This window comes from Lineus longissimus, chromosome 6 (assembly GCF_910592395.1).
Source record: "Lineus longissimus chromosome 6, tnLinLong1.2, whole genome shotgun sequence".
In the NCBI taxonomy this organism is placed as follows: domain Eukaryota; kingdom Metazoa; phylum Nemertea; class Pilidiophora; order Heteronemertea; family Lineidae; genus Lineus; species Lineus longissimus.
This window is the reverse complement of record NC_088313.1, coordinates 12,513,887-12,539,186: the sequence shown is the minus strand read 5'-3', so window position 1 is coordinate 12,539,186 and position 25,300 is coordinate 12,513,887. Positions and strand designations below refer to the sequence as shown.

At 41.1% G+C, this 25,300-nt stretch overlaps 2 protein-coding genes across 2 annotated transcripts; one reads left to right on the top strand and one right to left on the bottom strand.

Moving 5' to 3' along the window:
• Positions 1-834: 834 nt before the first annotated feature.
• On the bottom strand, positions 835-13,537 carry LOC135489635 (high mobility group protein 20A-like). The gene is made up of 10 exons (XM_064775070.1): positions 13,286-13,537; positions 12,309-12,391; positions 10,786-10,979; positions 10,370-10,452; positions 6,360-6,601; positions 5,577-5,620; positions 5,072-5,174; positions 3,815-3,979; positions 2,759-2,850; positions 835-1,865 (listed from the first exon to the last, which is right to left on the bottom strand). The coding sequence occupies exons 1-10, from the start codon at positions 13,498-13,500 to the stop codon at positions 1,746-1,748; spliced, it is 1,341 nt and encodes a 446-aa protein (XP_064631140.1). The 5' UTR covers positions 13,501-13,537; the 3' UTR covers positions 835-1,745.
• Positions 13,538-16,152: 2,615 nt separating this feature from the next.
• Positions 16,153-25,300, top strand: LOC135489340 (uncharacterized). Its single transcript, XM_064774653.1, has 4 exons — positions 16,153-16,173; positions 18,821-19,105; positions 19,340-21,502; positions 23,426-25,300. Exons 2-4 carry the CDS (start codon positions 18,896-18,898, stop codon positions 23,708-23,710), a joined length of 2,658 nt encoding a protein of 885 aa, XP_064630723.1. The 5' UTR covers positions 16,153-16,173; positions 18,821-18,895; the 3' UTR covers positions 23,711-25,300.

Below are 25,300 nucleotides of genomic sequence, written 5' to 3'. Positions count from 1 at the left end.
ACAAATTTTTGGGGTAGAATAGAGGGTCCCTAGATATATGTCCTCACAAGTTTAGAATCTTCTAGCTCAAATAGAAACGAAGCGTGCCAGCAATCGGTGATTTAGTGAAGATTGACCTCTGTGACCTTGAAAAATAGGTCAAATCAAAAACCCGGGTGAAGTGTCATTTAACCTTATTAGATACGTACAATCATTAGCTTCAAAAAGGCAAAAAACAATTTCCAAGATGGCCGCCTGGAGGCCAGAAAGTAGGTCATATCGCGAAGAAGAAAAATATGTCTGGGCATATTGCCCAAAGCTACCATCACACCAAGTTTTAGCCATCTAGCCCTAGCGGTTAAGAAACGTGCCCAGGATACGACGACCGACACAGGGGTGTTGTATAGACTCCCCGAACGGTGAGCCAACAAGAGGGTACTTTTTGCAGTCAGTAGCATCAGCTGTAGTTTCAGTGAACTTGATCGATTTTCAATGTATGTGTTGGCTGGACAAAGTTGATAAAAAGTGTTCCATGGTTGGTTGAATAACAAGTTGTGATACACAGTTTAAAATCTTTGAAGGTAAAGGCCATCAATTATAATGAAGTAATCTGAAAAAGAGTTAAAACTTCGCATTTGTTCAGGCAAAGCAGAAACAGTACACATAGATCTCTAAAGAAATACTCTGAAAGATGAATTCTAGAATTTCGGAAGGAAACAGCCCTATTTTTTTCATAAGTGGTTACTGCACAACCGTTTAAAGCAGGGCATAGCACCCTGCGTTCTTTAGGCTGTGCCCTTTCCTGCCCTGCCTTTTTAGACTTTAAGTTAAGGTGATGCATACAATGTACCTCAGTAATGCACTTAAAATAGTTCATTTACTTCATAACACAAATACCATGCAAATATCTAGTGGAGACCCGATGAAATGGTGGAATCTTCTTTTCCAAACTCATCTTAAGACTGATTTTTTATAAGATATGCCCAGAAATAGCAAAAGTTGGAAAATTACCATCTGCAAAATAACAGAAAAGACTCAGTTCAGGTTGACAAAGACATGCGTTTGAAAACGCGTGCTTTCGTGTGTGCCTAAAACTTTGGGAGTGGCCCACTTCGCAGGTGAAGGGTTGATCAGAACTAACTCTGCAGAATCCTGTTGTTTGACCACCACCCTTAATGCATCTCGAAAAGATGTCCCAATTCTAAGATGGTGATTTTTCATTTGTGGGCCTATCTTATAATAATTCACCCTTAATTATTTCATTTACAACTTGCTTCTGTTGGCATGGCTTACATTTGAGTCGCATCGATTCGACCATAGATTATCAAGGCAATCTGTTATGGAAAAAACTGATTTTGAACACCATTTCAGAAAGTCAACACTGTTGTGATGAGACGAATACAATGCCAATCCGGTAATATTCACGGCCAATTCATTTCAGGGTTTGTGAAACTGCATCATTTTCGTACTTTTTGTTTTAGTGTTTTGACAACCCGCCCGAAAAATTTCAATTACCGTAGATGCTCTTTATCATAGCTTTATATGTTTGCGATTATCTGTTAACGCAAAAATATATGGCACGCAAATATTTTCGGGTTGAAAGTAATTTTATTTTACATATACCATTTTTCTTCCAAAACAGGACGGTTAACCAGCTCCACGGTGTTTGACACTTCAAGAACCAGCTGCTCCCCTGATGACTTTCTGACTAGATTTTGCAGCCTCTGTCGGCAAACACACCATACTATGTTGGCGGAAATAAATAACTAAAAGTTTATCACCCCGAATAACGTCGGGACCATTTTCAGCATGTCAATCTGGGCGTTCAAGGATGTACCGTATGCTTTCATTGTGGCGAGATCTTGTTCTAGTTTCGTATCAAGGTCCTGAAAATAAATAGATTATAACAGTAACTAAACGTAAGCAACGACCCTTTCAACTGAACCCGGAATTTTGAGCTGTACAGGCTAGAGCCAATTTTTTTTTAAATGGTTGTAGTATGTCATGCCAAAGATGAAGCAATTTCTCTTTGAGCGTCTTGCTCAAGGACACAACAATCACTGGCGATCATTCGACAAGTCAAACACACAACCACCCGATTATGATTCTGGTACTCTAACCACTACAGGCCTCTCAATTGCATAGTTTTCACACCCTTAAATGGTGTACAGATTGCCAAATGTCCCCAAATTGGAGCCAAAAATATCAAAAAAATCCCAATTTTAAAAACTTTCAAAAGAAAAAAATTGTTTTTTCTTTGTTTTTAGGGGTAATTGACCCCCCAGAAGAATTTTTTTACACCTCAGAATGCACAATTTTCTCCCAAATCCCATAAATTAATGCCTGAAACCCCCAAATACTAGGTATGTCATTTTTACTAATTTTAGGTGGAGCTTGCCATTTTCAGAGACGTCCAGTCCTTTAAATTTTTGCTGCTGAAATTACAAATAACCTCAACAGCTTGCCGTGACAAAATGTCCCCTAATTAGGCTTATTAGCACAAAAAAACATGTACAGTGGAACCTCCCTTAGCGGACACCTCTCTATTGAGAAAACCTCTCTATCAAATTGTTTGTTTCCATTCAACTTGACCTCTCTAATCAGGACACATCTCTATTGAGGACAACACTTATCAGTCCCAAGGGTGTCCTTAATAGAGGACACCCTTGGGACTGATAAGTGTTGTCCTCAATACAGTCGCATAATGCCACTGGCTTCCCTTCAATAAGCACCACAATGTATAGAACTCAACACATCGAGTAAATAATGTAATCCTCACCCTTATTTCTGTGATTTGTTTTCCATATTGTGTATTCAGTTCACTGGCAGCTTGCAGCGAGTCTTTTAGCGCTTTTATTTCTAGTTCTCTTTCTGAAATACAAAACCAGGCACTGGTGAATAGTGTACAGCATGTTCCGAAATGACATGTGAACTAGCAAACATCAACGACCCAGGTGGCAGGTTGGTGACCGAACTGATATTGACATAACACATTCTCCACAGACACAGTGCATCAACAAGACGGAGACTCAAGTTACTTTGTGGGCACAAGACTATCATCGTTTGATTAAACAAAGTGGCTATTCTTACGACTAGTCGTAACTTAGGATTTATGCGATTTCAGAGATTAAACTGAGGATCTAGGGAGATAAGACTAGTGTAAAGGAAGGGTTAGGGTTAGGATTGGCGCTAGGAGTAAGTGTTAGGGTCAGGGTGAGCGTCAGGGTTAAGATTAAGGCCCAAAAAGGTGAAAATGATCGTCGTAAGAATAACCAGTAATTTGTATGTAAAATGCATTAGGGATCGTCGTAAGAATAGCCGCGGCCTTGATTAAAACGCGTCAGACCTACATTTTTAGAGTTCTAAGTTCTACAGACTTTAAAAGCATTTTAAAGGATTTTTATAATCATATGGGTACATTGTATGGGTCAAATGACTTAAGTTTGTTGTTATAATTATATATGTGTTTATTTAATACTCTACGGTTTACAAAAGAATAGTGCAGAATTAGTTACATAATTGGTGCAATGATTTAGTACTGCATGAATGCAATGAATTCTAAAGGAAAAACTTTTTAAGGCCTGTGTTGGTCTGACACTTCAAAAACAGCCAGGGAAGGCAATATGAACCTCACTCATACCTTGTTTTTCTCCCAATTATACCTACAGGTATTGACAGTACTGTTTTTTGTTTTTCCATCCCCCGACACCAAACTTCCCTCCAGTGGTAAATTATGTGATGATGGTGACTCGAACTTTTTAGTAATCAGCACGAAAATATCTTACGACATCCTCTTTTCCAGACAAATTTCATATAAAAGAGAAGTACACCTTACCCATATTTTTCTCCATAAATTCCTGTATAAAACTATCTAAATCTACCACAGTGTTTTCATGTTTCTCTTCTGCTGACTCGACAGGTGTACTCCGAGATGATGGCACTATGAGATTGTCGTTCTGTTTCTGGTTGGCACTATTATATTGCTCAAGTTCGTATTCTCCTGAAACGAAGCAGAGAGACAAAATGAGCATTCAGCGTCAGACTGATTTTTCAACTGGCCGTTTTAATCGTTATCTGCGCTCACTCTCTCTCCGTCAGAGCTGCCAACCCCCAAATAACCCTTTCAGTATTTTCCCCCTGAATTTGTCACTTTTTCAGTATTTTGGGGGGGTCTTTCAGTAACACATAAATGACTCATTATCACAAACTTTCAGCAGTTTTGTTCCTTGAGAAGCACTAATAAAGTCCAATCTCTGTGCGAACATCAAATTCAAGCCGTCAAAATCGAAATCCGCCATATTGTAATCTGAGAGTGAGTCGTGCGCAACGCAGGAGAAACGCTGGCAGTATCATAATGCCAATGTATTTGAAAAAGTTAATGTGATTTGCGCGAGACTTGGCGGTGCACAGAAATCAACAAAACGAAATCAACGAAACGAAAAAAAAACAAACTTTTTTTTGAAAATCGTATTTTTGATAGCAATTCCGTAACGCCGTACTAAAATGCCTTTTTCGGCCAAAATCCGTACAAAATACGGAAAATCGTAATAGGTTGGCAGGTCTGCTCTGTCCGTGTGCATAATACTGCAGTGGATAAATTTGGCTTAAACATGTTAAAGGGACAAGCTGTTCGTGATTACTGGTGGTCCAGGAAAAGAGAAATGCAGAACATATTCACAATGCTGTAGTGCAGCTATTATGCATACCAGTTTGCTGAAACCAAGTTCATATTCACGCAATTGAAACTTTTCAAATTCAAATACAAATGTCAACTTTTTTACGAAACGGTGTAGGAGTTTAAAGGGACAATATAGGCAGCAGCTAGGGAGGCAAGATAAAGTTACACTAAGTTGCCAATAGGGGTCGCTCACATCTCACAGTACGTCAAAATTATTCATGTTTGTACGAGGAACATCTTTAGTGCTGAATCTGACATGACCCAGTGCTCTTACCATGCATATTAGTCATCTGTATGGCCAATTAAACCCTGCTGCTTCTTCCTATAGTCCCCCTTTAAGACATCGTTATCAAGGTCAGGCAAAACCTGATCTCTGAGCACAACAAACATTTATGATATTAGTCATCGCCTCACCTTTGATCCTTTGTAAATGAAGTTTTCCAAACATGTGTTCTTTCTTATTATGAAGCGAGTTAAAGTATTTATCACAGACTTTACAGCACAAGCCATCATCCTCCTGAAAAGGATGAAATTAGATTAAAATTAGTAAATCGAAATGAAATTAATTTGCTAAACACAAGAGTGTGTATATATCAGGCTTTTTTTGGAATATGTTGACACATAACTTACCCCTAGCTAGGCATTTTAAGAGGGACACAGCGCCCTGCCTTAAAAAACAATTTTGAATTGCGCCCTGCCCCGCCTTTTCAACCGTACTTCCCATCCCAAAGAACATGTGAACTAGCGCCCAGCCCAGTGGTGCCATCTGTGCTCTGCTGGTCAAGTTACGATCTCTGCGATGCCAATGTCTGGTATATGCGAAATCTCCCTTTCTTTTAGTCTCGAGCAATGTAACTTTAGGTGTACCTAGGTGGTACCGGCGTATCAGGCAGAAAGCCTATAGACTTTATCCACTTACATCTAAGTCTATAACGGAATTTGAAGTGCCCCCATCGAGCGAATCTGAAAACATAAAGAACATGATACGATGAATCAACTACTCTCTTAGTAATTCAGCAGAGGAGGTATGGAGTAGTTGGTGATTGTCGGGTAGGTCGCTTTATTACCTCATCATTTTTTCCTGTCCCCAGGTACTCTACCAGGAAAACTTAGGGTGGTTGATGCTTCCTTGGCTGATTTGTGTTTGAAGCAGTGTTTGGAGAGCCTCAAACTTCTGAAGTGAGCTGAAATTCCATTGACGTGACGTGTGCATGGTTTCCACATTTTAGTGCAACCCGAGGGAACTTTGGTAGAGCATATTGGTTGCGTGTCCAAAACACTCCACTCTCAGAACGAGGCTTATGCATTTTCCATTTAAAAGTTGACTTTACGGTACCAAGGTATTTTAGAATTTTACGCCATGATGAATCTCGTAACGTTGAAAGCTGGCGAGACGTGGCCACAAGTCGTCACCCGATATGGAATGCAACAAATCAGTGTGGCAAACTCCTCCGAGTTGTCTACAGTGTTGTACTAGGTGAATACATTTCCTGGACAGGAGAAACAGACCTAACGAGGATACATGCATAATGTTGAGATCAGAAATGACTGGAGCAGGACTTGTCACGTTCATTCTAAACAGCTCAGAATTTGATGATGTTGAATATTTATAAAAAGACTGGATCAAACCAGGAGGGCTGATGCTATTACATTTTAAAGTAACTTTTTTACAACATTCTGTTAAAAAATTTCAAACACTTACTGCCATGTCCGTTCAGCTTTTTCTTTTTCACAAAATTCTGGTAAGCGTCCGACTGTTGATAGGCCTTCAGCTCCTCAATGTAACGCTTCTTGTCAGCCTCCGCTTCATCCAAGTACTTTTGTTTCTTTTTGGCCGGCAGTGCCGACCATTCACTTCCAAGCATCTTCGTTATTTCTGGGAAGAACAACTGCGGATTTTCATCTTCAAGAATTTTTCTTCTTTCAATGGCGAATAAAACATACCTAAACAAAATAACAAATAGATAGATACACAATGTAAGATTCCACAATACGAATGTAGCAGAAAAGGTGGGCCTTAAATATTAGCCACCTTACACCTACAGTAGAACCTCTCTATTAAGGACAGCCTCGGGACCGACAAGTGCTGTCCTTGATAGAGAGGTGTCCTGACTAAAGAGGTCAAATTGAATGAAAACAACCAATTTGGGACCAAACCCAGTGTCATTAATAGAGAGGTGTCCACTAAGGGAGGTTCTACTATGCAACAATTGATATTGATATTGATATTGACACTTAACTCTAAACTCACATCAAAAGACTATCCTTTGGGGGAGATCAGTGACAAAGGGGTTAGAGCACCGGGCTCATAATCAAGCTGTCATGGGTTCGATTCCCAGATCACCGCCGTTTCGTCTTTGTGTCCTTGAGCAGGGCACTTTACCCTACTTGCTTGACAAGAGAATATCACTACTGCACTACAGTAAGACCAGTGAACCCGACTTTGGCCACACATTCATGAGATTTCATCTGGAAGTAGACTTCACAGAGGTGGGTATTCCCATTTAGATAATTCACTTTGGTATGTTTATGCAACATTAGAGTTTAGACTAATGTCAACTGTGACGGTACCCGAACCACTTACCCAGTTGTTGGGCCTTTGGAGCATTCTAAAGCCCCTTTTCCACTATCAAAAATTGCCGGGCCTTGACCCGGGTCGAGCACGGCTCAGTTATAAAAAGTGTAATGGAAATGGGTCGACCGGGCTCGGCACGGTGCCATTTCCATGTGGGCCGAACCCCCCAAAAGGACGTGAGCTCGACCCGGGTCGAGCACGGTTCGGCAATAAAAATGAGCAGTGGAAACGCGAACTGGGCCGGGCCCACTTATCTGAGTAATAGTGCGCATGCTCACTAATGACCTTGACCGTTGTCATTCCCCCTGTATTTCTGTCACTGTGCAGTTCTGTCGTAAGTTATTGATTTATATCGCTACAACATGCCAGCAGCAGCACCTTCAGCAACAACAAGAGGGGCAACATGGAGCGTTCCGGAAACGATTGATTACTATTTGGGGCGAGGAGACGATACAGGCTCAATTGGAGGGGGCTCGCCACAATAATAAGATTTTTTCGCAAATCGCCGTGTCCCTCTCAATGTCAGGATTCGAAGGACGTGATGGCAAGCAGTGCCAGGAAAAAGTGAAAAAAATGAAAAAAAAGTATCGGGAAGTTCTTGATAACAATGGCCGGTCCGGCCGTGGGCGGAAAACTTGGGAGTTCTACGATAGGATGGATGAAATCTTGGGAAACAGGCCGATGTCAAGGCTGTCAATTCTGCTCCAGTCTGCAAACAAGAGGCCCAAGGGCCTGGCGCTCAGCTGAGTTAATATCATTAATATCTTCCCGGTGTTTAGTTCATTATGCATGAAAATGGCATGCTCCATGGTATTTGATATCCTTTTGCGTTCACTAGGGTACCAATGTTTTTGGTTGTTCATTCCTCAATCCTGACCATAATTCGGGTGAAATCATCGTATGAAAATATTTACCGAAACATGAAGTTTATGCCATGAATGAGGATACTCATTGTCATAGCCTCGTTTACAAGTACGAAGTATTTTCCTGCGAATATTCAAAACTGCTTGGCTCCTTGCCAGTTAAATAACATGTGACTATACACAAAATAGAAAACTTTGATGGAAATTGTAAATCATTTTTTTATCTATCAGGGGAAACAAGCTGATGATGATCAAATAAATCATTCATGAGAAATCGTTTTGTTGCTGAAGCTTGTATGACGAAGTTAATGCTAAACCTTTTCTTGTGCTCTACTGCGCCACCGTAGTTTTCTATTAAGACCAGCGATGACGTCATTTCTGGTGATTCCCTACGTTATTTGGTAGTGTACAGTATGCAATGTATTTTTTCAGCGCTGCCAGTTGCCGAACAGAATGCCGTAGCTCCCTCAATTTCCAATCAATTTTTATGGGAGTGACATTATTGTATTGCTTAGAATGTCTACTTTTTACTCATGTAAGAATCGTAGAACTAAAACATAATAGGCGAACAGAATCATGCCGATTCACTGCACATACTGTGGGAATTCTCCACTTCAAAATACATCGGCGATGTCATCGCGAACAGAGCATGCACTTCCGATATCGTTTTCACAGAAATGTGGCCAAATTTTTAAGAACTAATTTCTGAATTTAGTCCCTAAAGACCTTATGACTACCACTGAAACGAACTAGTGATAATATCGCCTACCAGACTACTTTTTTAGCAGAAAATTGGGTACTTGAGTGTCATTGAGCTCCAAGATTATTGCACATGGCGTAAACAACATGCCGCCATTTTGTCTCCGCTTCGGTAATTCGTAGGCCGCTTATAATGCACCTTCTCAATTAAAACCAACATAATAAGGCCTTACATCGTTGATTGAAGAGGAACACCACACAAAACACAATAAAGTGGGGGTACAATCGATTACGAAGCTGAAGTGAACAGTGATTTATTCCTGGAGCTACTGCTTTTGTTGTGTAGCTGCCATGTTTTGAGAACTGGCAAATAGGAGACTTCATTGATGGCTGACGTCATCGGGCGGGAATTTGAATCGGCAGAAATAATTAAAAGGCAGGTAGCGCCCTCTCCTGTTAAAATTTTGAACTTTTTCTCAATAAAATAGATTTTCAAGAATTTTATCTTAATATTAGAGCATATTTCGACTAATTCTGCTGCTCCTAGGCCGATATAGGCCAGTTTCCTTCATGCACTCTCGCTCGCAGGAAGTAGGTCGAATGGCGACAAATTTTGTTTTGAAAGTAGAGTTTGACCAGAAGTATCCAGAAATGCAAAATTGAAGTCTCTAGGTCTTACGGTTACAAAATGTGCACCATGGGTTTAACGGACGGATGGATGGATGGATGGATGGATGGATGGACAGACGGACGCCACTGAACAACTTATTTGACAAGCTCGGCTGACTTAGTCAGCTGAGCTAAAAACGACCACTTCCAAGACCAAGAAGCCATGTCCTGCCGCGTTAGGGGCACCTATTGCCAATGCAGCTGCAGGTTCAAAATTGCAGGATTCCACTTCGGGGGAGAGCCTGTCAGAGCCAGTGGAGGATATCTATAGTATTGCCGGAGATCTGGCCAGTGGAGATGAATTTTCAGACACTGACATCAATGCCATTGGTAAGGGAAAATTATAACCGTCTGCAGCTAAAAGTCTGAGAGAGAATTTTACTTACATTCCTAACTCCAAAAATAGGAGAGTAGCGCTGCTGACAGCGGCCGATGTGGACACCAGAATTTGGCCTGGATATTATTGCGCGCAATGGAAATGGTACAAAACAAGTGGGCCGGGTCCGGACCGAGCACGGCACAGTTGAACAGGGACAGATTGTGCGGTAGTGGAAAAGGGCCTTATGACTTACCCTGTTTGTTGGGGCCTTTGGAGCATTCTACGACTTACCCTGTTGTTGGGGCCTTTGGAGCATTCTACGGCTTACCCAGTTGTTGGGGCCTTTGGAGCATTCTACGACTTACCCTGTTGTTGGGGCCTTTGGAGCATTCTACAACTTACCCTGTTGTTGGGGCCTTTGGAGCATTCTACGGCTTACCCAGTTGTTGGGGCCTTTGGAGCATTCTACGGCTTACCCTGTTGTTGGGGCCTTTGAAGCATTCTACGACTTACCCAGTTGTTGGGGCCTTTGGAGCATTCTACGACTTACCCAGTTGTTGGGGCCATTGGAGCATTCTAAGACTTACCCTGTTGTTGGGGCCTTCGGAGCATTCTTATCCCCGATTTCCGGTTTTCTTCGTTTCCCTTTTGGCCAACCTCCTTTCCTCTTCTGGAACATGAGAAATTGGTTGGTTTAAAAAAATTTGATTACACAGATGTTTACAAACAGTAAAAAATACAAAACCGGAAGGATGCAGGACTCTTCTGCCGTCAGGGTGTTGGCACATGTCTAAGAAATTCACAGCAGAATGACACATTTCGGACTAGACCCCAGTTGTTGCATTCTTCATGGTCAGAAATATTTTAAGTTGACTAGTGGCTTTTGAGTAATTGTTTTAGCAAACCAGAGAGAGTAACACATCACTGCTTGCTTTGAATTGTTCAGGCACATTGCGGGCTAGATTTGAAAGTCCCAACTGAACAATTATTACATAATACATACATTCATGGTGTTTGTGTCTTGTCCTGATGAAGAAGGCTCTTCAATTGGCACAAGTTTCGACAGGTCGGGCAGATTTTGTCCAGGAGGGAGAGTCTGTCCTGTATCCGTATCTGTCGCTGGGTCAGCTATGGAAAGTTCCAGGAAGTTGTTCCCTTGAGATGTGAGGACCGAGTCATGAGATGAAAGCAGCTGACCTAAAATGCAGATGAAAAGGCCTGTCAAGAATATATCACTGAAGCCCAAAAAAGAGCTATAGTAGAACCTCCCCTTGCGGACACCTCTGCCAGTGCCAGGCGGACACCTCTGCACTGCATTACGGACATGTTCGTTCAGTCCCGATTTTTTCTAAGTCATTTGCTTTAACCAAAACCTCTGTAGGGCGGACACCTCTCTACTCCGAATTGCGGACACTGCCATGGTGACTTTTTGGTCCAATCACCTCGCAATTACGGACAATGGCTTTCCATGTTCACTTAGGTAGTCGATTAAACCTAGCAGGTGTGAAGTTTGCGTAATTGATGAACATAATTAGACACTAAGTTCAGGGTGGAGTGAATTTAATGTCTGTTGCTCTCCTAATTAAAACCGAATGTATTATTTAATTATCTTCACTGTGCATCACATTGCCAAGCCATTGTATATTGTAACATTAATTGCAGTCCATTGAGTTGTTTGTCCCATTGTGCTCTTATTACAAAGAATAAAGCTTGATGTTTGGTAGCTCAATCAAATGCTTCTATACAACTATAATGATGTATACACTGCCTATGTAGTATGTAGTGTGCGAACACAACCTGATATCAATGCTGGCAAATTAATATTACCTCCACTAGAAATGCCAGTAAAGTAATTTCAAGTTCACATATAAATGGTATCAAATTATTTGAAATAGTTAATATTTACAACTAAATGGAATACGTAATATGTAGGCTTCACGACCCACGTGAATCCACTTTTTGGACAAACTAAGTGGATGGAATATGCAGGCTTCACGACCCCGTGTTAATACACATGATACACTTTTTGGACAATAATGACATAACCTCCCTATTAAAGACACCTTTACATTACAGACACCAACGCCCAATCCCATGGGTGTCAACAATTGAGAGGTTGTACTCTACACCATATATTAGTATTTCAGCTGGATTACAAATTTATAGTTAAAGCCCTGCCATTTTTCATCAATATGTGGCTAATGCATTTCCATAGTCAGGTTTGAACAAGGTGACAAACCAGAGCCAGAGCAAAGCAAATTTGAAAGCTCAGACAAGTCAGAAGGTCCAAGCCACGGTCAAAGATAAAACATTTACTCCGGAAAATGCCAGAACCCACAGTCACTTTTTGTTAACGGTAAACGCCTGCTGGTTAGATGGAGCCTAAACAAACCTTGTCAAACCAGTCTTTGTGTCTATTAGAAAGTAGGGCTCTGATATAACTATTTAAGAGATGTATCGAGACTAACTTGATTGGGACAAGTCCCCATTGAGAACAATCGCTATTATGGGGATAATGATACTTACCAGTTGCAATATCCAAGGCTGCAGGAGGAACCCCACACAAGGGCATCTGATACACAGTATTGCCAACTTTCATACACACCATCCTGAAATGAAAACGACATTTATATTTACATTTAAGCTGTAGAATTCCGCAGCGCTGTAGAATTCCGCTTCTACATGTATGACGAACTCAGAATTCTACAACTCTTGCTTGTGAAAACGGGTCATCCTAAACAGCATCCCCCAGGTTTAAAGTCAGGAATAAAGTCAACAAAATAAAATAAGCGAAATAGGTACACCATAAAAACACGTTTCCTGAAAATTTCATGACATTTGGGTGTAAGATAAGGGAGATGTTGTCTAAAATCACAAGCCTCCTGAGGCATTGGGAAGCCCTATCATTTACGGGCCAACTCGCCCTATACCAACTCGGCCTGGGTTATAAAATAAATCATTGCTTTATTCATATTGGCATAAGTTTTCATCATATTGGTTTTTTTTGTTGCTATATATATGCCTACTATTTATTCATTCCTGGTGGAAACTTGAAGAGAATTCATCAAGATTTGGAGGAGAAATCCATGAAATCACAGTCATGAAAGTGCATTTGGAGTGCTACCGCGACTTTTCCCCACCCGCCGTCGTTATTTCATGGATTTATCCTTCATTCAAATCCTAATGAATTTCCTTCAAATTTCCAACAGGAATGAATACATAGTAGGCCTATATATACCAACAAAAAACAAAAAAATATTAGAAAAACTTATGCCAATAAACCAATGATTTATAACCCAGGCTGAGTTAGTAATTGGCCGACTTGGTCATAGACATAGTGATAGTCATACACCATCATTAGGCATCCTGGCCCAGGAAAGGGCCTTCGCCGTCAAACAAGTCGACCAAAGACGGACCAAAGTCGATGTTTCCCAAAAATCCGGTTTTCTATGTTAACCTCAGCTGTGGGCACAAAACGTTACACATGTTACATGCAAACATACCCACTGGCTGTATCAACTTCAATGCTATGTGCATCCAAGTTTGATGTTGCGCAAGAAATCGAAGAGTCTTTATATTTGTTTTCGTCCGCTGCGGCTGGGCCTGTCAGGACAATTTTGTCAGAAACGAGCTCACTATGGCCAGTATCGGATGTAGAGGTTAGGGTATATATTGTTCCATTCACCAACAATGCGTCCAAGGTGGCACTGGATGGCATGGATGCAATATTGGACGGTTCGACGTCAACCACGAGATCACGGTCAGCCTCCATTTTTCGGAACTAACCACATGTAAGTACGTCAAGAAATTGGGAATTGAAAAATGCATAACATTTATCCATGATTCGGTAGTATGATTCAATATTCGGCTAGATAACTTAATTCAGATGGGATTTCTGTTTACAGAATACAAATTATTGCTGTCAATGACATATCTTTTCAAAGTACATCGAGCAAAACTCAACTCCGAACTTCCTTTAGATTAGTTAGTCAGTCGCTTACCGTGCACGAAATTTCCACATTTAAAAATGCACGAGGTTAGTGAAATTTCGAGGAGAAAACTAGGTTTTTGACGAATCGACCGAAAACATTTCTCGGCCTGACTCAAGAAGTCACTGTCACTTTTTTGTTCTAATGAGGAACCGAGAAATGTCCTTTATTTCGTCACACAAACCAAGCCTATGACCCTTTTTGGGATGGCGTGCATATGCGAAAATTACACTCCGGATGCAGTGGACCGGCCTCGTTTCTGCCTAACCACTGCGACGTACAACTGGTGAAATTTCTAGAGGTTTTGTACTGACAATTAAGCTAGACTCTTTCACCAGACTACGCCTTTCACTCATAGTCATTACAGAGACTGGTAATGCCTAATGGTACTTGCTGACAGCATTTTACTCGTCATGACGGCTGCCAACCATAATGTGGTGCCGATAGTTTATCAACTGGCTGCAAGGGGCACTGTAGTCAACATTAATTACCGTAGCTAAATTAGCACAAATTAAGTTTAAAAGTAGTCATATTGTTCCAAGTAGCCTATGGCTATGTTACCTGAGATTGTATCGTACAAAGATTTTTGCATCTAATTGTTTTGTTTTTAATTTATTCACATATAGGTAAACTGTAAATGTATGCCATTAAACCACGGGAGAAATGAAGTTTAGGAATGAAGTGTATATAAATATCAGCTACGCTAGATGCATGTCATAGCGTTAAACCTTGATTGAGCATTCTGATTTGGTGACAGAAAATGCCCTTAAACTTTCGTTACAGCAATGCCCATTGGCTAAATGGCCCTGGGGAGTCCATCGCGTCATCCTAATTGGATCTCCTTATGGACTACCACAAATAGCAGGAATTCGTGCGGCGGGACGATTAGCCAATGGGCATTGCTGTAACAAAACTGTAAGGGTATTTCTATCACCGAATCAGAATGCTCAAAGTATACCGCTTTGGCATACATAATAGCGTAGCTGATATTTATACACTTCATTCCTACACTGCATTTCTCCCATGGTTTAGATGGTATGCGTACACACTGCCTTGTATCGTTAGTTGACCTACTACATGTGAATAAATAACAAATAAAACAATTAAATGCAAAAATCTTTATGATCTCTGGTAACATAACTCATAAGCTAACTGGGAATGTGACTACTTAACTTTATTTGTGCTATTTGGCGAAAATTAATCACAAAATGTTATTCTGACTACAGCGCCCCGCCCCTTTCAGCCAGTTGATAAACTATCGGCACCACATTTACCCGCTAATTCATTGTGGTCGTCAGTACAAAACGGTTATACAGGAAAATTCGTCCCCGGATAATTCGTCCCCGGAAAATTCGTCCCCGCAAATTCGTCCCAGGATAATTCGTCCCCAAGGAAAATTCGTCCCCGGAAAATTCGTCCCCGAGGATAATTCGTCCCCGAGGATAATTTGTTCCCGAGGATAATTCGTCCCCGGAAAATTTGTCCCCGAGGATAATTCGTCCCTGGAAAGTTCGTCCCCGAGGATAATTCGTCCCCAGAATATTTTACAAAGTTGAAAGTTTCTGACTTTACTTTCGAAGGCTCTTAAGTCTTGTCGAATGGACTGTAGTAATAACTACTACTTTCGATTTTTCTCATTCAGTGTAACACCTCTCTTTACTACCATACTAGCTAGTTACCTACCCCACTATTTTTATAGTAGGTAGAAGTAGGCAGGCGAAATATTTTATTGAAGAATTTAGAGCTTTTCTTTCATTCTGACCAGTAAAAATACTTATTTGAAAAAAAAAAAAAATGTCGCCTGCCTACCTCTACCTACTATGAAAAGAGTGGAGTAGGTAACTAGCTAGTAGGGTAGTAAAGAGAGATATAATGAATGAGAAAAGTCGAAAGTAGTAAGTAGTAGTTATTACTAGAAAGTAATGTCAGAAACTTTCAACTTTTGTTTAATTTTCCGAGGACGAATTATCTTCGAGGACGAATTTCCCAGGGAAGAATTATCCTAGGGGACGAATTTTCCAGGGACGAATTATCCTCAGGGACGAATTATCCTCAGGGACGAATTCTCCAGGGACGATTTATCCTCGGGGACGAATTCTCCAGGGACGAATTTTCCTCGGGGACGAATTTTCCTAGGGGACGAATTTTCCGGGGACGAGGTTTCCGGGGACGAATTTTCCTGGAGCCGTACAAAACCTCTAGAAAGCTCACCACTTGTCGCAGTGGTTACATTGCTGTAACAAAATCGCCATATGTAGGAATTTACCCTTCCTCTTCTGATTACAGATGTCTTAATATATAAATTCAGCAAGAAAGATCATCAGAGATGGAATGGACAAGGGAATTTAATCTGCTGTATTCTTCCTTGAGCTTGGCGGATAGGCAGGTAGTCGGCTGATGAGGTTTCAAATTTCATGAATCGTTTTCAGATTTCTTATAAACCTTAGGTCTCATTAGGGAGTTTTTTTTTTATTCATGCGCAGCCCCCCCCCTCACCGTAGTTCCTAAAATCATTGATTTCTCGGTCCTTACAGTATTTCAGTGTTGATTCAGCAGTTGTTTTGGCAAAGACATGTTTTTTTGGAGTTTCTGAAACCTAGAGCGCTACTCAATAGCATTCCGCGAAGATGACGTCACTGCAGCTGCTGCCCTCTAATTCCCCATCGCTGAATTACAGGCAATATCGCACAAATATGCGGTTTCGTAATGGATTCAGGCTTTCTAACTAGGGCAGTTAGATTCAATGTGGTACATGTCCGAGTGTCGGAAATACTACATAATTGTTCTGAATATTTCTCTCTCTGACTCTATGGTATTATTCATGCTAAAAACAATGCAGGGTCAAGGATAATTGACTTTGAAATCTATACAATAATGCGCGTTGTGGCCGCTATTTAGGAGGTAATTTTTGTTTCAAAATTGGGCCTTGGAAATGCGTCGAATTCTTGCAACCTTTGGCTTCGTAGGTCTGGATCATACGTAAGAGTGTCACTGAGGGTGTCATACGTCGAATATCTTTGTGGTTTTAGAATAAATAACAACTTTTCAGAGAGCACGTCGACTGGAGAGCTCCGCTCATTCTCAAAAGCATACACAAACTTCACGCATATTCTCCCTGCCACATCAGTATTAGCTTCCAGCACGTATATGTAGTGCTATACAACCTGGTCTATGGTGCAGGGTATTAGCAGGGAGATTAGCCTGTTCTATTTTAGTTCTATTCGAGAAACACTGACCTGAGTAATAAGGCAAATTCTGCAGAGTGGTCTACCGGAACATGCAGTCAGGGTATCAATAAACAGTTATGCCAGGATGGACAAAATATGTACAGTGGCCAGCGCTTGCTCTTTGTTTTATTCATTACTGACTGATGTTGTCAGTTTGAATTGCGTTTGCATCTCTCCATGCGCCTGGCTTTGGTCCGACAGTGGCATTGGGTACGGGAGTGGGTAGGTGATATGCCTAATATGTGAGGGCCTTATTTGGAACAGGACCTGCTGTCACTGGTCTCAATGCATTGTGCAAAATAGCGTACTCCAATCAATCTATTGGGGGTTGCATGTAGATAGCAGCAATAAGTCCGTAAATGCAGTTAATTTCGTGTTTAACCTTTAATAAAACTTCAGTAACGTTAGAAATTTATTGTAGCTCAATCATCGTGCCCATTTAACTAATGTATATTACATTTCAACTTTGCCCGCTCCATGGGTATATGCTAGTAAGCTCAAATGCGTAGAAATTAGTGTCGATGTCCGACTGTCACGTGACTAAAACGTCATCAATATCTTATGAAAATGACCTTGTGAGCTATAAATAGTAACTTCGCGGAATGCTATAGGCGGCTAACAAGAAACTACGCATTTATACTGTTGTTGCCGACGTATGTGTACACTGAACTTGGGATGTGCGTCGGCCCCGTGTTGAAATGCCGTCCAGTGCCAGTTGGTGCGTTTTTCGCTGATTTGTGCAAAATTCAACATATCTCAAAAGTTCAATGCTTGACCCTCGATGTTTTTTTGATTTTTGTGTAGCGTAAGCAACTGTCTTTCATGGGAGAATGGTCACTGTAAGAATTATTTAGGAAGAAATGTATAATATTTGGGGTTTTTCGTGATTATCCGGCCCAATTGGCAATATTGCCATTTGGGATGGTGAACAGAGCTAGGAGCAAATGCGACGCTAATGATTTATTTAAAGAAATAAAATGCCCGATTTAACATCCTGCAGAATCAGGGGAATCGGGCGTTTCCAGTGATATATGACACAAATGGGTTGTCCTCATGCATTCACTTTGGAAACGCATTTTAAAATAGATGTTACGTCCTGTTAATGGGGCACGTCATCATTTGGGAAAAACTCCCTAACGAGACCTTAGTTTAAATTTTCATGCTCAGTGCCAGTGCCACCTACAGCATTGGAGCTAGTTCTTCAATCCTGGGAGTTTGCCCACTGTGAAGTGTCAAGAGAGTGCAAGAGTGAGAAAGGAAGGACATATTGTATTGAAAAAAAATTAATCTGATTATTGTCGCATAACTTAGTACTGTGTGTATCTTTCTTTGTTGAGCAAGGGCAAGCACTTCTCCGGACATATTGCTTGGTTTACAAATAGTGACTGATGTTGCTTACAGAAGCAGGAATAATGGGAAACATGTCTTAGGAAGTGCTTATGATCTGTACAATTCCTTTTTGGCTCACTGTAGGGGAGTCTATACAATACCGCAGTGTCCGTCGTCGTCATCTGTAATAGTGTATCCTCTTTGATGTTGATGTTGTATGTTAAAAAGTAGCTTCTCTCTTGGTCAGATGACCTCAGACATCGAATTTCGGTCTACAATCTAATTCTTGACTTGGCCACCGGGGGCTAGGTACTACAAGAAACGATACATCACATGTCGTACTTATCTACTAGATATTTTTACGGTGAGCACAATGGCCGCTGGCCTTTTCATTAAAAACTCATTTCAGGGCATGCATTTTCAGTACGAAATACCATATGGCAGTTTAGTGAGTCAGTCATATCATTTTCTCTTTGTATTTCACATGTTTCAGTGGCCTGGCGGTCTTAAGGCTTACGATGTCAAGAATTCCAATGAACTTCCCATCCTCACCTTGAGAGAGACGATAATGGAGCTTCTCGACGGATGTCAGGGGGAAAATGCTACTGGAGAGAGGGAAGAGATTCAACAGAGAATTGTGACCTGCCTATTGACACAATGTCTTTCGCTCGAAGATGACACAGAGAAGAATCCATTTGTCGGCGTCTTTCCCGAAATGAAAAATACGTTCCTCTTTGAGCTCACGAGTGCTTGTCATCTGGAACGAAGTTTTGTCAAGGTATATAAGCACCCTTGAGAGTCAAAATACACACAAGTACATACACAAAAGTTTGTTGTTACCATGGTAACTGAAATGTGACAATCCTATTTGGTAGTGAGGCAAAGATCAATAAAAAACAAACGTCATAGAAGTCATGATAAATAGTACACGCTCCAGAGCCCCAAATGATGCAGAAAAAAAACACTTAGAGATGGACTGTAGTTATTTATGAATTTGTTTTACTTCTTGCAGGTCCTAACCAGCTTCCCTGAAACTGCCGCTTTAACCAGTATGCGTTGTGATTTCATCCAACACCTGTCCAGTGACCTTGACACAACAAACGTGCCTAGATTGTGCCGAGCTATTCATCCATTGCTTCCCAATGCATATCTAGGACCGACGTCAGAGGTACTCCTTGCTGATCTCCAAGCCAGTCTGGAGAAAATCCTAACAGCACTGGTAAAAACAGACCAGCTTAATACGTTACAGGTTTATCTCAGTCTTTGCTGTTTGTTGGAAAAGTGTGCTCTTGGCAAGGGTGAGAAGTTGCTTGAGACTGAACACAGGACTGATGCGGTATACACTGGCATACAGCGTCTCCATTATGGTTGGGATGCGGAGGTTCCCGTCATAAACAACGATCAGCTGAATAATAGACAGGTGACATTCCTCACAGTCTTGTTTGAGAAGAGTGAAGCATTGTTTGCCGACGTTGGAAATTTGCAGCTCAGCTTGGAAAATATGCGGACAGTTTGTGACGGTATTCCTGGTCATGCGAATCTATACACTGTGGCGGTCATGCTGAAGACTTTGGTTTGGGTGTTCAGAAATGTGGAAGGGCTTTCAAACAGTACTCTCAAGGGTGGGGAGAACCTGGCAACGGGTCTGGAAGGACTGCACAAATCTTGGAGTAGCATCCTTGTGAAAGAAACTGAAGCTATTTATAGGAAGTGTGATCTTTTGACCAATGTTTCCCTCATTCTGGATAATAAACTGCCCCATTGTAAGACAGTTATGATGGACTTGATCAAAGTCAATGACAGGGCTCTGAAAACTGATCCAAGATGGGTTGACATTCTTGAAAAACACTGCCACTTGCTGGGGAATGCTGAGGATTTGAAGACACTTCTTCATGAGTATGTTGCCCTGGCCGTGCTGAATCATGATTTGAGTGAAAGAGTGAGAACCGTCTGTCGTCAACTATTCTGCAAACTATCAGTCGCAAAGAAAGATGATTTGATTCATTATGCCCTGGAACATAAAATATACATTGGGGAACATTCTGAATTCCACAACGCGGCAACCTTGGTTTTCAACAAGTTGTCTTCTAAAGTTCTCTCTCAGTCTGAGGCTGCTTGGTTAGCACTTGGCAACCCTGAGGAGTTCGTCAGATTTGCTGTCGAGAATGGTATCGAACATTCTGGGCAAGGCAAAGTGATAGCGGAGTTGTTTAAGTCGCTACCATCTGTTTGCAAATACGACAATCTTCTGACCAGTGAAATAAAAAATGCAATGCAGAAAACACTGCCAGAGAAACAGCAGAAAAATCTCATCCAGTTTATTTCGCACATACTTTTGTCCAAAGGAAATTCAGTGTTTTGTGGGAGAGATTTTGGAGTAGACGTCGTCCTGCCTTTGGTGAACGTTGAAAAAATCAAATCTCTGTCTGGCTTGCCGTTTCCATTTGTTATGGAAATTTTGCTGCATCTCATTGATGTTGGGTCAAAAAGCTCCAAGTTTCCGGGTGATGAGGAGCGTGTGCCGTTACTGGTGTGCCTGGCAGATATATTGGACTACTGTTGTGTGCTCTGGGGAGGTGATAGAAGTGGTGTAGAACTGGTTGAAGCAAAGGACAATGTCCTGAACTGCTTGGTGAAAATTGTTGGATCACCTGATTTCGTCTTGTTAGATTCTGAGAGAAAATGGCTCGAACAAGCCATTTCAGATCATTGCGATTCTGTGAAGTACCTCATGAACAGTTGCCTCTCGACATCTAAAGTCTTGACTCCACCAAAGGAACTTTGTAAACATCCCGGACTCTGCCCAGCAGAGAGGCTGTCTCAGTTGCAAAGGTTAATCCAGTTTTTGATGTCAATGAACGCACAAGGAATTCAGGCCTTTGATTATCCAAAGGGTAGGGGGATCGACTACTCTGAACTTATTCTCGTGCTCTCGAAAATCCTGCCGCATCACCTTTCCCAAGAATGGGCCAGGTGTGCCATGGTACTGCAGCGTTTCTATGACAACCGGCTGCTAGTCCATCCCGACTACCTGGATGAGCGTGTTTCAAGTTCGCTCGTGGTCTCCAGTGTCCTCCTCGATGTGGTGCAGGTCGTGACATCATCGCTCCAAGACGTGACGTACAAACCCTCCATGATGAACCATGTGGCAAAGTGTTATGCTGTCTCTATAAAGGTAAGTAAAGTAAAGTTTGCCTGTTGTTCATGTCACGCCTAATGAAATACACAATGCCGTAGTGCAGTTATAATCAAGTCAGTTAAGTATGGATTAAAAAGTCTCACTTATACTTGTTAAATATGCATGCAAGTTTGCTGAAAATTGGTATTGTTAGTATTCGTATGAAAAAAGCTGTTAACACAACGGCATATTTACAGATGTGGAGATTTTAACATTTGGGTTCAATTTTCAAATATTTGAACGAATGGATAGGGCCTTTACTTTCAGGGATTAACTACATGTATATATATAAATGTACCTCGGTATGCAGATTAAAACATCTACAGTAGAACCTCTCTATTAAGGACACCCTCGGGACTGACAAGTGCTGTCCTTAATAGAGAGGTGTCCTGATTAGAGAGGTCAAAATGAATGTAAATGACCTATTTGGGACCAAAACTAGTGTCCTTAAAGGCCATATATCAAGGTTTGAAAACATGCTTGATACTCATGAAATATGTTGAGGGTTAAAAAAACAAGATCCCAGACAATAAAAAAATTCTAATAATAAAGTCATTATTTAGTTATTTCAATTTTCAATTTTAAACTATTTGAATTTCCCACCACACACAACTTTAGATTAGTTCCACATGTGGCCGCTAGGGATTTTTTGATGACGTAGATCAGGTCAGTCAGAACAAAGCAAGATGGCTTCCGCATACAGTTCAGAGAGTGAGAGCAGTGAATTTGAGGATGTTTTGGTCGATACAGAAGGATATTTAAACGTTGAGCCGTACATGTTCGAGCCATTAATATCACTAGATCATAATGAGAGTGATCATTCGGACGAAAGTGATTAGAATTTGTGGTTAATCAATTTGCATGGCAGACCTGCCGATATAGCAAAGAAGACATTGATAGACGGTTGCAGATGCATAACATGTATGATTTTTGAACAGACTAATGTTGCACAATATTGTTTCGCCTCGTCTGTGTTGTATCGCCAGTTATGTCATGACGCTGAACTACTATTGAAAAGTGACGGTATTATGCACAATCATCTTGACGTGACGATATAATGCCGTGCAACGTTAGATAGGCCTAGATGTCAGATGACAAAAATCTGTCATTGACAGTGGCTGTCACTGACACTGATCTGTGTCGCTGTTACCTTGCTATGGCTGGAACACAAGAAGACACTGCGGTATCACGGGCCCCAATAGGGCCTACACATTATGTATAACAACCGACCTCAGCAGCCTTGGGCATTAAATGCAATTGACATGGTTGGAACAGCTGTTTTTAACAAGTGGCATTTAATATTCAGTTGGATGCAGATATCCGGCTTCATGTGATAATCCGTATCGATAAAGTGATCACTGCAAAGTTTGGCCGAAGGCCCAGGCTTCCAACACTCCAAACGTTTGCACTTCCGAATCCACAGCTTCCTCCTCTCTCGTTCAACTGGCTTTGGAAATTCATGAAAATGGGTCCCATCCGTCATTCGATTGTTCTTTGTGCTATCCTTGACACAATTCGGAGCCACACAATACACCATAGTGAATGAAACACATTACTTCCAGGTGTGCATAATTAATTAAGGCCCTCCTGCTTTTATGATTGCATGACATGTACAGATAACCTGATCTACATCACAACTTTTGCTGAACCCGCCGCCTGGCTCTAACAAGCCAGTTGCTAGCCTGATTAGGTAATCAAGTTGTCAAACACATAATTGGCTATATCTTCAAAATGGATGGAGCTAATTGCATTTGGTTTTCTGTATTGTATAAAGTGTATTGTATAAAGTGTACACTTTTGAAATCGTCTTACAGCAGAAAATGGCAAAAAACCTTGATATATGGCCTTTAATAGAGAGGGTGTCCTTAGTAGGGAGGTGTCCGCTAAGGAAGGTTCTACTGTATTCTCTTTTTATTACAGGAGTTGACTGAGGGCTGCTGTGATGAGATAGAAACTCTGTGCGCAATGTTAAGCCATGTGTGTTTGGTGTTGTACCTGCTGCCCTCTCAAGTATCTGATCCTCTCGTCGTGGTTGCCTTGAATACGCTACAGCTAATCCAAACACAATTTACGCAATCGACAGCCAAAGATGAGGTGGAAACAAAGTTGAATCCTGTGTTTAGCGTCCTTCAGATGTCGGGGGAAAGAGACGATGCTAAGATTCTGATTAAGAAACTGAAAATGTTTCTGAAACTTTATGCCTGATGGTTTATTGAACTGAGTAATACTGTTGACATTGGATTAAGTAGCCGATGTGGAAGATCGGAAAATAACCCTGTGAGCTAACCCTGTGAGCCTATGCGATGATGTGGCGTCCGTCGTCGTCGTATATTAGAGCGGCACGTTTTGTAACCGCTTGAGGTCTGGACTTAAAACTTGGTACACATGTACCCTGGGGCCCTTGGGGAGTTCACACCAAATTTCGTCCCAAAATTATTCTTGGTTTGGCCATCAGGGGGCGTAATGCAAAAACTTAAAACATGCAATAGGACCAGTGATTTTGGTCGGATTCTCATGAAATTTTTTGGTACATATAGGTACTCCTAGCAAGGATACATCACATATCATACGGGTTTTCGATTTGACCTACTTTTCAAGGTCAGAGAGGTTAAAGATCACTAAATCACCGATAGGTGGCACGTTTCGTTTCTATTTGAGGTAGAAGGTTCTAAACTTGTGTGGGCATGTATCTGGGGACCCTCTGTTCTGAAATGATGCGGAATAACGCATGATATTTACAAAACCGGAAGTCCTTTATTCCACAAAGAGAAATCACACAGAACATTTGGATTGGCGAATAGCAGAAGACATTACAATAAATGAATCAACTTTACTACATCACCCCCCTTTTTCAGAAAGGTACATCCGACTACTAAAGCTCAATACTAAGTTGTTCTTTTGAAAATATTCAACTGTTCTAAAGTAATCAATTTTCATTAAAACCAAGACCTGTAGTAATTCAGTTCAGCAAATTACATAAAAACCATGTTGTGACATCAGAACATGTGAATCTCATCAAGTGGGTACTCAACAGTATAATGTACCATCAAACAAAAAAAACCTAGTATTTCAACACAATACAAGTTCCAACAAATGACAAGAACTGGAACATTCAAAGACAAAGACTTTCCAATTCACTTGACAAAATAGAAATGTCCGAAGAAATGATTCACCAAAAGATCTTAACGCTTTCCAATGTCAAGGACATAATCAGCATATTTACCAGATAAGACACTCTGTCTTGATGAACGACGAATTTCAGGAGTCTGAACTGAAGACTCTGGTTGTGACTGTGGAACACTAGGCTCTGAGACAGTCACAGGATCTGAAATAATATCACATTGATTCTTATCACACTCAAACTCTAACAATGGTTCTTCCTTATACAAAATTGGTTTGAAATGACTACTATTTCTCGCCTTCACTTCATTGCCTCGCTTTGCAAAATAACCATTGAACCTCTTTTTTTCAATGACCTCAAAAGGTTCAGCATGAAATTTTGGCATCAACTTGCCTTGCTTCGTAACATTCTTCATAAGAACCTTATCGCCCTCTTTGGCTCACCGTTATAGGGGAGTCTATAGACTATACGATAGCCCTGTGTCCGTCGTCGTCGTCGTCGACCGTATCCTGTGTGGCACGTTTCTTAACCGCTTGTGCTATGAACTTGAAACTTTGTACACATGACCTCCTAGGTCAGAGGTACTCTGACACTGAATTTCGGTCCGGTCTGGTTCATGACTTGGCCACCAGGGGGCCAAAACTGAAAACATAAAAAGTGTGATATGTCTCCTA